Raw genomic sequence first — 18,262 nt, forward strand, 5'->3', positions numbered from 1 at the left:
CGGAACGTTAGTTTTGTTTTGTTTTTTGTTTCCGTTTGGATCGCCAACGTTAGCATAAATTCGCCGCAATGGCGGATGGAGTATCTGGTGCTGTCGAAGCTGCCTCCAACGTAAACACAACAGGGAACCCAACACAAATCGCCATGGCGTATCTACAAGACGAGGTGACAGTTCATTTGTGTGACTAGATGGCATTTGGGGAGGAGAAACAGTTAAATATCAAGCAAGAGTTATGAGTAATAACCACATCCTGTTAGCATAAAAAATTGGCTTCAAACTGTCATGTCAAGTTGTGAACTACTTAGTTTGGTGACAAGAGTGAGGCATTATTACACACTGTAGATCAGCTGTAGATCGACAACTTAGCTAATTATCTGATTGTTCTAAACAACAAAGAACGTTAATTCTTTTGAATCAAGCCAATGACTTGATGAAATCTGCTGAGCTTTCGTAGATAGAAAACGTATTAACCAAATGTGTCTGTATAATTCGCTTGCATTGAATTTGTAACGTGCCTTGTGATGACATGTGCTGTGAATTGGGGCTATATAAATGAACTGAATTTAATTTGGTTCGAATCAGTCACTGGTTAATCATTGCTAATTTTGTAGGTGCAAAAATATGAACTGAAATCGCACAACCTTAGAAACAGTTGTGAAAACAGATGTACCTGTTTGTAACATATTTACGTCTTTTTTTTTAAAGTAGCTCTCCCTGCAGCTGATGTTATAAAGAGTTCAATGGGACAGTAGTAGTCTGGCATGTCTTATTGACACCAATATAGACCAGTACTGATGAGGATCCAAAAGTGGAAAATATTCTGAGATTAAATCAACGCTTCAACCAATGGTTGAGAGATATATTAAATCAGATTTCCTGCAACCCACCTAGAGCGGACAATTGAATGTGTTACACATCTGAGGAGATTTTCACAGTCATAAATATGTAGTTGTGTCTGCTTTAGATTGTATACCCCACACTACACAGGTAGTTGTACCATTGAATGAGATAAACCCCTCTAGAAGTTTTCTGAAATGGTTATGTGATGTCTCTCATGTTTCTCCAGAAGACTGATGGGGAGATCACTACCCTCAACTTGGGAGAGCTGGACCTGACCACTGATGAGTTCATCTTGGATGAAGTGGACGGTAAGACACTGGTTCATTACTTTATAGCTCCAGTGTTGGATTAGTTCACAGGCTAAAAATTGGATCAGAGCTCATGTTCGTAGTTCAGCACCTCATCATTCTGAAATATCTTCACAGACCCAATATGAACTAAGTTTTTTTTGTTTTTTGTTTTTTTTTTTAGGAATAATTATTTAATAATGTATAGATCGTTACATAATTTGCAACTAAAACTATTTATTATTTTGTCACCAAATGTTTGCAGCTTGTTGTTTAGCAGCTTAAGCTGTGTTTTAATTCTCTTTGTTCTGTGTTTTATTTTGGCTGAACTGTCGAAAAATGCTCTCATTGACATATTTTCATATTCTAGCTGCCAGAAATCAAAACGAATTTAAAATTGTTGTCCAAAATTGGACAATTAGGACTATTTTTAACTGACGCCACTATTAACTACTGCTAGGTTGGCGTTGTTCTAAGAAATCCTGGCTCTGTTCAAGTATCTCTGCTGACAGCAGCTTCGCTCAAATAATTTAAAGACAACAGCCGCTAATGTTGTTTTCCTTAAAAAGATTTGTCAGCCTTTTTATTTATTTTTTTACACTGTAAAAAAACAACTCATCATGAAACAAAATCAAAGCAACCAAAGAGGTGTAGGTTGAAGCAATGCTTATTTTACATAACCCTCATCTAATTATCTTTTCAAACAGATACTCTCCATATTGACAGAAAAATGAAGATAGGAATATTTCTGTCAGTTTATGATTTAAACACTCACCATAATATGATGAATCAATTAATGAAATTAGTTAGTAAACAAACATTATCGTTAAAATGTATGCCTTGCCTTTGGAGGGTTTCGTTAGTTCTCCTTTCAATAGCAATTTAAATCTCTGCAAAGTTTTTCACTTTTTTAATTCACCATTTTAGAAATTCCACTAAAAATCTCAGGTAATTGAAACACATCTATTTTTTTAAACTAGTTGTTTTTGCTCCAAAGGGACGTACAGTTTCTTCAAATAATTTATTTTGTCTGCTCTCAAGCATCTTCTGGACACAGCCTGGAAGCATATTGACCTTAAACATCATTTGAGCAACGTGAAACTACCAATCCTGCAAACCTGTCTATTTATACTAATAAAATATATACATTAGTTGCACCACAATGATCTACTGCATTACACAACTCTTATAGCAAAACTGTGAGCAGTTCAAGTTTGTCATGTAAAAAACAGCACTGTTAAGTTCAAAGTTGTCCAGAAAGTTAACACAACTCATGAGTGGGGTAACCAACATTACAGTATATAGCTCACATGTTTGCAGATCTCCCTTTATTGTAGTCAACCTCTTGCATTTTTATTTAAAGTGGCAATACCAAATAAATATTTAAGTTAGTTTGAAGTTATTGCATAGGAGAGTCAATATGATCTTAAATTTCTGCAAGATGTTTAAATATTATTACTTTTTTCTCCTGCAGTTCATATTCAGGCCAACCTGGAAGATGATCTTGTGAAAGAAGCCCTTAAAACGGTAAATGTCAACATCAAAATGCAAACATGCACTGAAGTGCTGTTTATCAAATATACAATACAACTTAAATATTTGGACAGACCTGGACAGACCTCCGCTGTAGAGGTTGGAAATATGCAAAGTATAAAAACCTGTTTCTGTCAGTGTGAAAATCACAGACTTCTTTACTTTACTATTAAATCTGCATTTTGATTCAAGTTTCCGATCAAGAAAGAAGACGGTCATCTTTGTTACTCAGAGGCTTTCAGTTTGCTGTTGTGAGGATTTCTAAATAATTTCTTGCTGTGCCTTATTTTGACACTGCTTGGTCCAGAGTTTATTCTTTTTCACAAATCAGAAAATTAAAATGTTATCCTTGGTGAAATCTCACCAGGTCTAAATGGAGAGTTTTTTTTGTTTTTTTTTAGTCCATACTGCTAAATGAATGTATTCACAAATCTTCTGGACTGCCTATGCTTCTTTGTCAACCAGAATGCACCAAGTTAGCACCAGGTCTGAAAAGCTTTATACTTATTGTAATTTATGTTTCCCATATTGTTCATCACTGCAGCCGCACAGCAGTAATAATGGTCTCATGAAGAATGGAAATAAATGAAGCCAGTTACTGTTAATACACTCACTTTTATTATAAAACTCTGGGGTTGTTACATAAAGCCATCAGTAAATATGTTTTCCATGTGATCCTGTTTTGTATTAGTTCCACTCCTCCCTTTGTGTCTATTTCAGGGCGTCGATCTCCGTCAGTATTCCAAGCAGGTGGAGGCAGAGCTTCAGAGGATTGAACAGGCATCTATTAAAGACTGTATCCTTTACAGCTTACATGTTACATGTTATCATTTTAGGGCTTGCGTCAGTGCCACTCATGCTTAGAGCAAGACATCGGCAGACATGAATCTGTGGATTTCCTGTTTATATACAGACAAAGATTGGATAGGAAATAAGTAGTCAAGCAAAATATGATTTAATATCAATTCTGTGGGCAGTGTAGCTGACCTGTTTGTGTTTTTTATGCTAAAAAAAAACATGTTGCTGTGACTAAATCCCAAAGTTAATGTTAAATTTACTATTAATAAACTAAACTTCCATTGTGTTGTACACTAAACCTTTGTTAGGCTTGGAATAGGTTTGTTTGTTCCTTCCACAGCAGCAACATTTCATCCTGAGCAGCTTTATGTTAGACATTAAGGAAAGTCAAAACATCGCTTCTCTGCACAACCAGATCACTGCATGTGACTCCATATTGGAGGTAAGAGCAGAGATCCTTACCTGTATGTAATTTAAATCAGCTTATTTATATAACACTTAATCCACAATAAGTATAGTAGAAACAGTTGTCTTTATTTTATGCTTCTGTTTGTGTGCAACTATCTTATATTACCAGGAAAGGCTTAACTAAAACAGTTTTTTGTTTGAAAGATTATTTCTTTAGTCGTGTTGCAGAATATAGATTTTTAATAGGTTATGTCTTAAATTTATTTTTTCCCCTAGCGTATGGAAGGTATGCTGAGTGGCTTTCAGAGCGACCTTTCCTCCATCAGCAGCGAGATCCAGACCCTGCAGCAGCAGTCGGTCAGCATGAACGTCCGGCTGAAGAACAGGCAGGCTGTTCGCAGCCACCTCAGCCAGCTGGTGGACGAGCTGGTGGTGCCCGGAGTCATGATCTCGTAAGTTCAAATGCTTTGAACTGAAACACTACGTAACACTGTTGCCTTGTTGTTTTGGTGTCATCCAGACATCAAGATCTTAAATACAAGTATTTTTCTTCTTCATCAGAGCAAAAAAAATAAATAAATCAGAGAAAATCTAAATTAGCTACTACATATTGTTTCACAACCCAAATACAGTCAAAAGATGGGAATGTTGTAATAAAACTGAGCTACTAAAAACAGTCATTTTGCACAACATAGACGCTGACGTTGCTTTCTGTCATTGCAGCACCATCCTGGAAAGTCCAGTGACGGAGCAGGAGTTTCTGGAGCAGCTTCACGAGCTCAACTCAAAGATCAACTTTGCCAAAGAGCTGAGCTTCAGAGAGACGTTGGCCTGCTCCGACATCCAGGACATTGTCGATCGCCTCAAACTCAAGGTCAATCCCAGAAAGGGAGACAGAAAACGTATCTTTTGTTTAGGTTTAACTTTTAGTATACATTTATTAAAGGAGCCTCCTTGCTTTATGGTGAGAACTGCATGGTCAGCAGTTACCAAGCTTCATTTCTTTCCTTTACACGGCAACAAAAAAGCCATTTTATGTTTAAATTGTTGCTTACATCAGTCCTTGCTGCAGTATTAAACACTTGTTTCAATGTGGAGCTTATATTTCAGTGTAATCTAGGTACAATGAGTCTCAACTCATTTGTCAAATTGTAGACTGCTCAAAAGAAGCCATTGGGGGCTATATGAGATTACTTTGTGTTTGTACTGAGATCCAAGTGAATAAATCCCCCGCTGTTTGTCTTTGTACGCTTGTCCCGTTTCAGTGTTTTTTCTTTTTTCTGCTTGGATCTTTCTCACAGCATTGATAAACTGAACTTTCTCCTCCTCAGGCGGTCACAAAGATTAGAGAGTTCATTCTTCAGAAAATCTACTCCTTCAGGAAACCGATGACCAACTATCAGATCCCACAGAACACTCTGCTGAAGTACAGGTGTGTACTTCTCTACACTATTCTTGCTTTTGAAAAAAGGTCATTCCAAATGTCCATGAGTTTTTAACCCTAAAAGCAGCAAACATTTCTAAATTTGACAAATATGTTTTTATTGTTTTTGGGGGGGTTTTTTTGTGTAAAAATGTAACAAAAGATCACATTATACTTTTTCCTTTTTCTTAAAGTGAATAAAAACGACTGATTCTCCTTTTTGTTTGTTCCTCCTGAAGATTTTTCTACCAGTTCCTTTTGGCTAACGAAAGAACGGTGGCCAAGGAGATCAGGGACGAGTATGTGGACACTATGAGCAAGATTTACTACAGTTACTTCAAGTCCTACAGCAGTCGGCTTCTGAAAGTACAGGTCAGTGGATCTGTCCAGAAATCACAGGCCTGGGATGTGGCTTCTGTTCCCCCACACATCCCAGACTGTCAGGGTGTGGGGACGCCTCTAGGCTGTCCAGCTCAGGCTTTTCCCTTTTTGCTGCTCCTGACTATATTTAAAGGGTTTCATTTTATATTAGGCCACCGTGGCTAAGTGGGTAGATTAATCATAATTCAAAAAAGTTGTGGGTTTGATTGTAGCTTCCTTCTGCCAATCGTCGATGTGCCCGTGGGCAAGGCACTTAACTTCAGGTTGCATGTTTCAGTAATACCAGGTGAATGTGGCTGTGGTGTAAAGCTGTGTGAGTGGTTGTGTGACTGGAAAAGTGCTGCATAAAGTCAGCTTGTTTACATCCAGTGTTTTCTGCCCTGTTCCAGTATGAGGAGGTAGCAGACAAAGATGACCTGATGGGAGTGGAAGATACCGCTAAGAAAGATATCCTTTTAAAATCTGTCTTCATCCACATTTGTGTTTGCATTGCATCTCCGGTTTCCTTGAAATTAGATTAAAAGAACAGCATCTTTTCTTTTACATGATCAGTGTGGTGTTAAGGTATGTTTTTTTTTTTTTTGTGGAATTAAGTTCAGATCTGAGTTGAGTTGCATTTTCATGCAGTTAAAATGATCCACTCCTGCTTGGAAAAACAAAATAAATAAAATCTTGTAACCCCGTTTTACAGCACTCCCTGGAATTTATAGATTGTGTCACAAATGAAAGACACAGAAACTAGAACTCCTACAATTTCAGGACATTTAAATCCCCTTTAAAATATATATATATATTTTTATCAGTGACATTTCATCAATGTCATCATGTATGGAAGACATTGTAGACTGCCCTGCCAGTTAAGATTTAAAAGTCTCAGTGAAATAATCCCAAAGAGAAGCAGCAGAGTGACAGTATGCAGCGTCTTTATTGTTCAAAAGGTGCTTTGTAAATTAACAATATCTCATTTCTCATTTATAAAACTAAAGATTTCCAATTTCTGGTCATGTATTTTATATTTAGGGTTTTTAAAGTTTCTCTAAACGTCTTTCCTCTTAAGTGCTCAAGCGCGAATGTTGTCGGCAAAGGTCAAAAGTTTCAAAACGTGAAGATCAATTGATTTGAAAAAGTGTTTCCAGCAGAAGAGCTCTTGTTAAAATGAAATTACCCTAAAGCCCCAGTGTGTGAGATTTTCACACTGGCACACCATCTAGTGGTTTGCTAAATGAATTATAAACGACCTCGCCGTTAAGCTTATAATAACTACTACAGAAGTCAAGGAGTATCATAAATGTGACAATGTAAACAGGTCCTCCATGTATTTGGTACCAAGCTACTGCTAATAGCTACAGTCATCGTGTGAATTGGTTTTTGGACCTTTTGTCAAGTCCGCTTGTTTTTTTTTTCTTTTTTTTTTTTTCTAAAGTCGCTTGTAAAGTACGATATTTTTTTGGTGGGGCTAGTTTCTGATCATGCAGTCGCTTATTTGGGCTCTAAAATAAGCGACTAGAAACACCAGTAAAGAGACCCGGCCTTGTTGCTGTATTACAGACAGTGAACGGCAAAAATAAACTTTACTGTAATGTTGAATTAAATGTTGAAAGCTTGCAATCTCTGCATCAGTTTTAAATCCCCGCTTCCTCAGGAATTCTCTCCACCTGGTAATAATAGCTGCGCAGATATAGACTCTCAGGAGAGTCTATATCTCTTAGGAGACAGAGATGGAGAACGCGTGTGGCTGACAAGTTTGGCTTCTTTCGGCTTCTGAAATCAGAAATAGCAAGGCAACATGGCGCCTCCCAGTGGATGCACTGTCAAATGTATTTATAAACTACTAATTCAAAGTTATAAGAATACTTTAATTTTTGATGTGAGGTTATTAGACTTTGCCAGAATATGTATCTATATAAGCAATATTTGAGTTTTGCTAATTAAAAGCCATATTAGTTACACGCTGTCCCTTTAAATGTCAGTTAAACACAAGACAAGTCATGTCATGACGTACCGGTGTCCAGGTTAACGCTCCTTGACTTCCAGCCGCAGGTTTCTTCTCTAAACCGTCTTTAAAGAGCAGGAACACCATCTTCACTTTGGGCCAGAGGGGCGCCATACTGAGTCCCGCAGAGCTGGAGGGGCCCATCCTGGTTCCACATACGGCTCAGAGAGGGGACAGCAGGGTGAGCACGCATTTAAAATTACAATCTAAATGGGGTAAAAATGTTGTTTTTGGTTACACCCTGTGAAAATACTTAGTTTCTCTGCAGAAAAACCTGTCTTATTTTCCAACAAATATAAAGTTTTTCATTAGTAAAGTTACATAATTTCTATTTCTAGTCAAGTCTGAGAAACTTTGGACCAGTCTGTGTCAAAATGACTGGAATCCTTGTTGTGATAATTATCCTTGTTCTCCAGTATCCATATGAGACGTTGTTCCGCAGCCAGCACTACGCCCTGCTGGACAATGGCTGCAGAGAATACCTTTTCCTGTGTGACTTCTTCATGGTGACCGGAAACTCGGCCCTCGATCTCTTCAACTGCATCATGGGGAAAACGCTCAGCATGTTCCTGGTATGGGAATCTGCTTTTCACCACTGCAGAGAAATATACATTAGTAGAAGTACTTATATTAAGGAATAATAACTGAATCCATATATTCTGATGAAGAAAAATCTTTTTTTTTTTCTTCTGTGAATGTGTTAAAATCAAAGCAAGACTAAAAGTATTTATTGTTTTTTATGTTATTTTGTGATTCAGGCATGCTGGATACGCATTTTCCACTTTGTTTTAAACTAATTGTTTAGCTAATCCACAATTAATTTTTTTCATGTTATCCTAATTTGCAAAAATGGAACACATAGCCTAAGATAATAACGTATGAGCTGCAGCAGAGGCTTTTATTCTCAGATTATAAATCTGTAATTCTAGTTTATTTTGTTTCTTTATTTAATCTTTATTGAAGCAGATTAGATCTGAGCTTGAGGGTATTTACTGTGCTTGACCTGCCATCATCCATACCTGCCTTAGACCTGTGCTGTGTGTCTCTCTGCAGAAGAGCATGTCCACCTACGTGTCAGACTGCTACGACAGCATCGCTATCTTTCTCTGCATCCACATCATCCTCAGATTCAGAGCCATCACAGCCAAGAGGACCATCCCGGCTCTTGATAAGTCAGTTTCACATTGAAAGGAGAAATGCATAATATTGATTCGACGTTTTAGATTTTTACGTCCTTTTGAAGTGATTCTTTCATGAACGAGGGCAAAGCTCTTAGGATTTTGTTATTCTTTGTATTTCTGAACCGGAGGATCCAGACAAGTGATGATGGGTTTATTTTGAATCTAGAACCCTTGAATATTAATCTGAAAGAAAAAATGTACTCACCCTTTCACCACAGACGTCTATGAACATGCATCAATGTATTAAACTCTATAACAGTTCAAGTTTAATGAAAATATAAGTTTTAGATTAATTTAGACTGAAATGACTGAATTATATTGTTGGAGGGGGAAAAATCCAGCCAGTTCAAAATGATTCAACACTCCCTCCAAATGTTCCTATTAAATGATGAAGTAATACCTCCTGACAGGGTATTTTTCTAGAGTAAATCTGCACGCTGGTGTTTGTTTTAAACCTGGTAAACGCAGGTAAAACACAGCGGAGTAATAATTCCCCCATCCACTCCCAACCTCTTAAAGCTAAAGTTTCTAGAAAGTTCCTGCTGTGTGGACCTGTAGATAAAATCTTTGGCAAAGTTCAATTGAATAACATTTTTTATATAGCGCCAATTCATGAAACATGTCATCTCAAGGCTCTTTACAAAGTCAAATTCAATCAGATTATACAGAGTGGGTCAGATTATACAGAGAGGATATCAGAGCTAATCTAAGTGAAGCATCTGGTTATTAGAGGGATCCTTCTTAGCGTTTTAGGCCTTGTCTACACAGAGATGAACGCGGTAAAATTTCATAAACGATTAACAAAAAAAATGTGTGGCCACACGAGAGCTGACAAGGCTATAGTTAGGAATGCTGGGCCCATTGGAGGCGCTCCGACACTGCTAAAGAAACACGCAGACAACAGCGCCATCTTTGTTATTTGTGAGTGAGGCGCATGCAGAGGGAGACAAATCGACGATTGTTTAAAAAAAGTTTATTGATCTCACAATGGAGAAATTCACCTTTGCATTTAACCCGTCCCCTTGGGGAGCAGTGGGCTGCCACTGTGTGGCGCCAGGGGAGCAATCTGGGGTTAAGGGTCTTGCTCAGGGACCCAGAGTGGCAGTCTGTGGGAGTTGAACTCAGAATCTCCGGGACCCAAGCGCAGCGCTCTAACCACTAGGCCACCACTCCCACTAGGCCACCACTCCCCACTTGCATGGTAAAAATGAAACCTGCGTTTTGAAATGCAGCCACTCTGGGACCAGGTTTCAGAAATTATCATTTATTGTTTCCCAAAACGTCGCATCCAAGTGGACAAACAGCCTAAATGACAGAATACCATTGCTGACGCACCTTATGTTCTCACCTTAGTCTCAGGGACTGTGCCAACCCAGCAACAGCGTGTAGCTGTATCATCTCTTAACTCATATTTAACATTAAAGCTCGGTCTAGTTGAGAAGAGGATACATAATGCACATTTCTGACACTGGCTGCAAAAGGATCAAAGTCTGGATTGTTTCTCAGGTACTGGGAGGCCGTGCTGGAGCTGCTTTGGCCGAGGTTTGAACTCCTTCTGGAGATGAACATCCAGAGCATCAGAAACACGGACCCTCAGAAGCTGGGAGTGCTGGACACTCGACCACATTACGTACGTGTCCACACACACAACGACACAATTCAGTTAAAAAAGTGAAATCCAAAGATTCATTACACACTAAACCATTAGCTTTAAGCCTTTAAATGCTTAATTTTGAGTGCAGCATCAAGCCATATTAATGGAAAGTTGAGTGGAAGGAAAAAGTATAGCAGAAAATGTTTTGTGCAGTTTAATCTCTTGTGTATGCAAATGATTAAACATCATAGTGACCACATTAATCTTTGGCCAAAGACAGCAGTGACGTTCCGGCGTAAGAATATGCAAACAATTTTAAAATAAGGGTTTTGAAAACAACATTCATCTTGGCAAAAAAAAAAAAAAATCTAAATTCTGATTTCCTGAATGAACATCGTCGTAGCCATGAGACCAGACATTAGCTCATGCAAATGGGCCTGTGGTTAAAACTAAATTTGACCACATGATGATGAGGGTTCGAAGTCAAAGTGAGGTTAATGTTTGCTGGTTTCAGATCACGCGGCGGTATGCAGAGTTCTCCTCGGCCATCGTGAGCATCAACCAAACGTTTCCTAATGAGAGGACCAACACTCTCCTGGGCCAGCTCCAGGTAACATAGACACAGTTATTCTGTCGTTCTCTGTTGCCAAAAGGTGTTTCACTTTGGTACTGTAAAGACTTTACATATATATTGGTGCAATGTGAGCAAAATGGTTCAAAATTTAAAATTACCTAAGAATATTTGTGAATTAAAAATTTCAAAGGTGTGGTTGTTTGACAGGTTTTCATAATGGGGTAAAACAAAGAAAGCAAGTTTTTATTCAATTGCATAAAGTTTTTCAGAAATTAATTGTTTTTTGTTGTTGTTTTTTTTAAAGGTTGATGTTGAGAACTTTGTGCTGAAGATGGCCGCAGAGTTTCCCTCCAGGAGAGACCAACTGATCTTCCTCATCAACAACTATGACATGTTGCTCGGTGTCCTGATGGTGGGTACGGCACATCGCCGCTGTGTGAAAATGCCGTTTGGATTATTTTACAGGGAAAAATCAGTTCTGTATACATCTGTACATCATTTCATATTTTTAATGTAGCACAGGTCCCATGTTTTGTGGTGGAATATCTGTGATACTTGTTTAAATTCAAACTTTTCAATGCTGAGTTAGGTTGTTGTTGTATTCTCATCTGTCCAGGAGAGGGCAGCAGATGACAGTAAAGAGGTGGAAAGTTTTCAACAGTTGCTCCTTGCCAGAACGCAGGTAAATTCTGACTGTTTTTATCTTTATTCACATTTGAATAAAAACGCATTGCTGTATTTCGGAGAGTTTAACAGTTAAAATTTAAAGAATCCATAAAAATATTACTTTTTTTTAATTAAAACCCTTTTTAATTAGTTCATTAGCTATTTTGAAGATACGATTAATTTATACTCCAATAATTGTATGTAGTTCTATATTTCAGTTCTATATTTCTTTTTAATGACGTAAAATCCATCCATCCATTTTCTGACCCGCTTAATCTCTCGTGGGGTTGCGGGGGTATGACACAAATGTTCTTTTTTTTTTTTTTAAATACAGAAAACTCTGGTCTAAAGAAATTTTAGGTTTAAGGTTATACCTTGAAAACGACAAATTTCAGCAAAAATTTGAGGCAAAATATGCAAGTTAACCTTAAAAGTAGCAATTTTTGTGGAGTCCAGCAGGGGGTAGTAAATTACCCTTACCGAACCGGTCTATTTGTAAAAAGTACCCAGCTCATTTAGATTAATTCTTCATTTTTATTTTATTAAAATTTTTTGTTGATCTCAATTTGTAATTGTCTGCCTTGTAAGACCCAGTAGGGTCTAATAATTATTTCAATCAATGGCCAGGGTTAGTAAACCTTAAAATGAACAGAAATTGTGTTATTTTAACGCAACTTTGTTTTTCCACTAAGCTGTTTATTTGCAATATTACAACAATATAAAAAAGAAATGAAACCAGCCTTGCCTGATGTGAAAAAGTAATTACCCCCTTGTTAGCTTGTTAGCTGTTAGCTATTTCTAGTGCCAAACCCAGATGTGACATGTTGAAGCAAATCAGTTAAATACCACCTGTCTGACGACGCAACACAATCATATCTTGGGATTTAATATACTCAAGAACAGATGAGAAACAAAGTCATTGACACCTATCAGTCTGGAAAGGGCTACAAAGCCATTTTTAAGACCAGTGGAGTTCTGCGATGAATAATTATCCATTATCCATGAATGTAGTAAACATGGAACAGTGATGAACCTTCCACTTCAGGAGCGCATCATTTGCTGACGCCTCTAGAACGTTATAGAAAAACACATAGAACACATCTGAAGCACTTCAGACTTCACTTGCCTCAGCTAAGATTAATATTCAAGGTTTAAATGGTAATTAATAACCTGGGCATAAAAAATTACATCCATAGGAGACTTCCACGGCCATAAACGACACAAAGGCCAATTTCACATTTATAAAAAAAAAACATCTGGTCCATCCCCAAGACTTTGGGGGAAATGTGTGGACTGACCAGATGAAGTGGAGCTTTTTTAAAGGCGTGTCTGGTTGCAGCGGCATGAAGCCAACGCAGCGTTTCAGTAGAATAACTCGTTGTTGTTTTAATCGTGATGCTCTGGGCTGCCTTGCTGCTTCAAGACACGGATGATTTGCTGTAATCAATGAAAGAATTTTGCTCTCTGCCAGAAAATCCTGAAAGGGAATATCCGACCGACTGATCGGTCCTCGATCCTAAACACGAGAGCACTCTGATTAAATAGCAGGACAAAGAGCCAAAGGACACCAGCAAGTTCTCCTCTGAACAGGTGAAGAAAATTTAACTGTAGGCAGGAGTCAAATTCCAGGCCTAATTACTAATGGGAGGCTGTAGCAAGACCCTAAACACACCGTTCCAATATGGTTGAATTAATGCTGTTCTTCACAGAAGAGTCGGGCGAAATGGGGTCAGGTTTGTATGGATAGCTGTTTTTTTTCCCCTGTTAATGATAATAATCATCATTTTGAAACTCCATTTTGTATTCAGTCAGGTTACCATTGTCTGATTATAAAATTAGCTTAATCTGAAACGTTTAAATGTGACAAAAATTCCAAAACGGCAGCAATCTGTGAAGGGCGAGGATACCTTTTTATGGCTCTGTGTAACAGGAAATTAAATATAAGCTTCAGGCTCACGTCTTGTAATAAATCCTTCTCTTCAGGCGACTTAACTTTTAAAGGTTCACCTGTACTTTTCCTCCCTCCCCACCTCGCAGGAGTTTATCGAGGAGATCCTCTCCCCTCCTTTTGGAGGAATGATTGCCTTTGTGAAGGAGGCCGAGGCGCTGATGGAGAAAGGGCAGCTGGACCGACTAAAGAATGAAGAAGGTGAGAGAAATGCTGCAACACACGACTTCCTGTGAAGAGTTGCTGATGACGCAGGACATAGCTGCCAGCCTCACCCAGAACACTTTGTGCTATTTCTGTAGATGCTAAAACGAAACCATGCAGTCTAAACTTTGAATGACTTAGCTGTTGTTGTTTTTTTTTTTGTTTTTTTTTTGGGATTCAATTCAATTTTATTTATATAGCGGCAATTCATGAAACATATCATCTCGAGGCACTTTACAAAGTCAAAATCAATCATATTATACAGATTGGTCAAAAATGTCCTAAATAAAGGAACCAGTTGATTGCATCAAAGTCCCAACAAGCAGCATTCACTCCTGGAGAAGCATAGAGCTACAGGGAGAGTCGTCTGCATTGTACATGGCTTTGCTGCAATCCCTCATACTGAGCAAGCATGAAGTGACAGTGGAAAGAAAAACCACCAGTAAAACCAGAACCGGGCTCAGTATGAACGGTCATCTGCCTCGACCGACTGAGGTTAGAGAAGACAGAGCAGAGACACAACAAGAGAGACAAAAAAGCACAGAAGCACACATTGATCCAGTAATCTGTTCTACATTAGATGGTAATAGCAGCTCATCTATCTTCTCTGGATAATGTGACAGTTAACAGAACGCCAGACCAGGTGTACCTACTATGAAGAGAAAAAAAAAGAGAGAACAAAAAGTTAAAAGCTGAAATGACAATAGTCATTTCAATGTAATGCAATGCAAAACTGGAGAACAGTAGACTGAAGAACAGCAGAACTCAGTAGAGTGAGAAAAATAGACCCTGATGTCCTCCAGCAGCCTAAGCCTATAGCAGCATAACTATAGAGGTAGCTCAGGGTAACATGAGCCACTCTAACTATAAGCTTTGTCAAAAAAGAAAGGATCTTAAATTATTCTTTTTTGTTGGGATCTTTTAAATGCCTGACCCAAATTTCAGATAATTTTTGGTGTTAGTGTTTATTTGTGTCAATAATTCAATTATTATACAAGCATGGCTTTCTTAGATTATCGCTTAGTTTGGAAGCTTTATGTTTTTTTTATCAGATTACACCGTGCTAGTCTCACTCTACTCTATTACAGTCTTTCAATTTCTTTCATTTCAGCCTTCAGTTTTGTTTTACTGAAACAATGAGCCACTTCCTTGTTAAGCGTTCTGTTGTCCATGCAGTTTTTTTGGGTTTTTTTTTTTGTTTTTTTGCCCGTCTGTCCGAAATCGTAGAGGCACATCAGCGTCCCACATCCTCTGTGTATTGTTTTGTCAACCACACCATTTCCCCTCACAGCCACAACCTGGTACCTGTTTTTTTTGTTTCTGCCGTATATGAAAGCAGAATGGAAAAGGGCAGCAGTTCATCATAAGGCAGAGAATGCAAAGAAACCTAACCACACTGTCCATTTCTTCCCTGTAAGACAAATGAAGAAAACAAACCAAAAAAAAAAAAAAAAGCTTGCAGTGCATAATAGGACTGTTTGTCTTCAGCTCGGATCACTCAGCTGGTCCGAGGGTTTTCCGGCACCTGGAAGCAGTCGGTGGAGTCGATGAGTCAAGACGTCATGAGGTCCTTCACTAACTTCAAAAACGGAACCAGCATCATTCAGGTGAGCAACTCGGCAGGTGTGTTATCCAAACAGGCCCCACGGGCTGCTTCAGTTGGTGCTGCATGTTCACCAGAATCATTTTTTATTTAATAAATACCAGAATAATAACACAGATAGATGTTTTTAGTGCTTTCTTTAAAGTCTTAAGCTTGCACATGAAACGCTTTTCTCTAGGGCGCTCCCCCGGTTCTTTACTCCAGGGGAAGGCTTTTAACTTTAAGTAGTTCTGTAAATATCACACTACAACTACTTAAGAATCAACTTTTTTTTAAGGTTTATCAGGAAAATAATACAAAATACCAGTGCTGGGGTCTCCTGTCTACCAATCTGATGAGATGCAGGAAAGAAGTCCCAGAAAGCAGAACCTTTAGAACCTTTGGCTCCTCCAGATACCGAAGCAGAACCACCAGCCTAGCTTGTTATCAGTATAATTTATGTATGGCTCATTCTAGCCTAAGCTGGTTTTGAACAGCCGGTGTGGTGTAACCTAAAGTGTGCGTGCAGAAGAAAAGCAGAAAACAGCTCTTAATGAGATAGTAAAACATATTTAAATATTCTAACACATGCATTAGCCAAGACATGAGGAAGTCTGATTCATCCTAAGGTCCAGTTTCCAGGTGACTGCAGGCACTACCCATAATACGCTAGTATAAATAGGTAGGTGATGTTCAGCCATCATGCCATTCAGGAAGGAGAAAGGTTAGGTGTAACAAAAATTAACGTGTTTTTGTGTGAAATATATCAACCTCAGAATAAACACAGAAGTAAACAAGAAAACGCTGGCTGAACCTGACAAGAGTGTCCATAATGAAAAGGGTCCTTTACAGACATGGGCTGAAATGTCACTGAGTGGAGCTGTTAGAGTAATAAAATAAAAACAACAGGACACTAACTTGATTTTTGTAGACATTTCCTGCTGTTTGATGGACCTAAATGAGTTTGGCTGTAGTGACCATTGCTACATGTCGGTGGAAAAAGCTGTGAGTCTGAGAACAATGTACCGACTTTGTAGTAAAGGAGTGGCAGTATGGTCTGTAGGTGTTTTGCTGCAGGAGGAGTCTGGTGCATTTCCCAAAATGCCATCATGACGATGGCATTTTTCATCAAAAAGCTAATTATGCGGAAATATTAGTTAAATTAAGGACAACAAAGTTGTTGATTTGGAGTGGCCATCACAAAGCCCAGATCTCAATTCTATAGGTGATGTGATTTTTTATTTTATTTTTTTATGTCGGACTGTGAGAATAAAACAGTTCTGTGTTTTATATCATGGATGTAAATATCTAGTTTCAACTGTAGAACAAATGCTCCACCAGTATGAAGAGACGAAGATCTAAGGGGTCTTTCTTTGCTTTTTTTTGTCTTGTCAAAGACGCTTTGCTGAAAGGAACGAAAAGGTTGAAAAACAAAAGCTTTTCCACAGGATCCCACGTTAGTCCAAACCTCTTTTTACTGACAGCCAACTTGTCTAAAATACGCTGAAGTTCCTTAAGCTAAATAAATATCAACGAGCAGATGTGTGGTATGAGCAATGTATCCTGTCAATTTATTGTTTCCACAGAAACACTGGTAAACCATGTCGATGGGGCAGAGATCAAGCGCCCACCGTCTTCTTTCGGGAGGAAACAAGCGCTGCACAGTCATTTTGAAAACCTTTACAGCCTCTCATTCTTTCTCCTGCCCCAGGGCGCGCTGACCCAGCTCATCCAGTACTACCACGGCTTCCACAAGATCCTGAACCAGCCGACGTTCCGCAGCCTGGCCGTCCGCTCCGAGCTCATCAACCTCCACCACCTCATGGTCGAGGTGAAGAAGCACAAACCCAACTTTTAACGAGGCGCAGCGTTCTGCGTGGGAGGCGCCGCAGAGACGCCCGGAGCGCCGATCCTTCAAAACTCACTTCATCATTCCTCTTTAAGACTCGCCGAAGTCTGAAAGCCCTCTTACGTCTGTTTCCCCCGTCTGGAACAAGTTGCATCACAGATTAGAGGGCAGGTGGTTTCATCTCTACGTCTGACTGTTCCTCATTGAACTTTAGGCATATATTCCAGTTGAGAAACCACAAAACACACATTATGTACCTGTGAACTTTAAAATGTTAAAAGATTTTATTTATACATGGCCAAAATTGACTATATGTTTGTTTCAATCTTCACAGTAAGAAACAAAAGTGATATGAACATAAACTACCAACATTCTGATCTTTCAACCGTTGCTAAATCTATGCGTTAGAAAATATCTTCTAGATTTAGACTATATAATTAAACTCTAGTTTTTTTCCCCCCCTATTTATTGAAATATTTGAACACAATACTGGGCTGCAATCATGGAACAATGAAAGATATATACTTTGACAGCAAATAGGCGTCCTCTTGGCTGGCATTCTGAATTTTGTGGAAATATGTAGCGAATGGGGTATTGTTTTCTAAAAAGAGCGTTATCTGGCTTTCCTGAGATGGAGGAAACGCTTGTGTTCATTCATGATTCATAACACTGCACTGGGTAGAGAGAAGCTCCTGCAAATTACTTGAAAAACTGCGCTGAGAAGTGACACTGACCCTTAAAGGACGAGCATTTTCTTCATGTCAGCAAATCCCATTTCTACACTGAAAGTCAAAAAGCATTTCTCAACACTGCTGACTGACTTCCAGTTCTTGTTTAAAGGTCTCGATCTTTTGATCGTTGCCTCCTGAAAGCATTAATCTTTAGAAAAACTGAACTGCTCACCTTTCTGCAGGGTAACAGATTGATTTACTGAAGTTGTTGGTCAATTAACCCCTTAACCAACACGTATCCTCATATCATCCCAGCCTGCTCCCATTGCA

The 18,262-nt window shown here is 38.7% G+C and overlaps 1 protein-coding gene across 2 annotated transcripts; it reads left to right on the forward strand.

Moving 5' to 3' along the window:
- The first annotated feature begins 27 nt into the window (after positions 1-27).
- vps52 (VPS52 subunit of GARP complex) lies at positions 28-17,740 on the forward strand. 2 transcript variants are annotated; one of them, XM_012856359.3, is made up of 20 exons: positions 28-164; positions 1,067-1,148; positions 2,602-2,654; positions 3,381-3,456; positions 3,833-3,900; positions 4,143-4,318; positions 4,590-4,740; positions 5,198-5,298; positions 5,529-5,661; positions 6,060-6,117; positions 7,711-7,844; positions 8,080-8,235; positions 8,717-8,835; positions 10,351-10,474; positions 10,953-11,048; positions 11,317-11,424; positions 11,629-11,694; positions 13,716-13,827; positions 15,319-15,437; positions 17,124-17,740. In XM_012856359.3, the coding sequence occupies exons 1-20, from the start codon at positions 69-71 to the stop codon at positions 17,268-17,270; spliced, it is 2,175 nt and encodes a 724-aa protein (XP_012711813.2). In that variant the 5' UTR covers positions 28-68; the 3' UTR covers positions 17,271-17,740. The 2 variants fall into 2 exon arrangements, with proteins under 2 accessions (XP_012711813.2, XP_012711814.2); XM_012856360.3 differs by having other exon boundaries at positions 1,070-1,148.
- The last annotated feature ends 522 nt before the right edge of the window (positions 17,741-18,262 follow it).

Source organism: Fundulus heteroclitus, chromosome 13 (genome assembly GCF_011125445.2).
Source record: "Fundulus heteroclitus isolate FHET01 chromosome 13, MU-UCD_Fhet_4.1, whole genome shotgun sequence".
In the NCBI taxonomy this organism is placed as follows: Eukaryota; Metazoa; Chordata; class Actinopteri; order Cyprinodontiformes; family Fundulidae; genus Fundulus; species Fundulus heteroclitus.

Bases quoted from the DNA above. Each gene is read 5' to 3' on its own strand.
- vps52 (XM_012856359.3), top strand. From the start codon at position 69: ATGGCGGATGGAGTATCTGGTGCTGTCGAAGCTGCCTCCAACGTAAAC. The intron at 165-1,066 runs GTGACAGTTCAT...ATGTTTCTCCAG, and splicing joins TGGCGTATCTACAAGACGAG to AAGACTGATGGGGAGATCAC. The intron at 5,299-5,528 runs GTGTGTACTTCT...TTCCTCCTGAAG, and splicing joins AACACTCTGCTGAAGTACAG to ATTTTTCTACCAGTTCCTTT.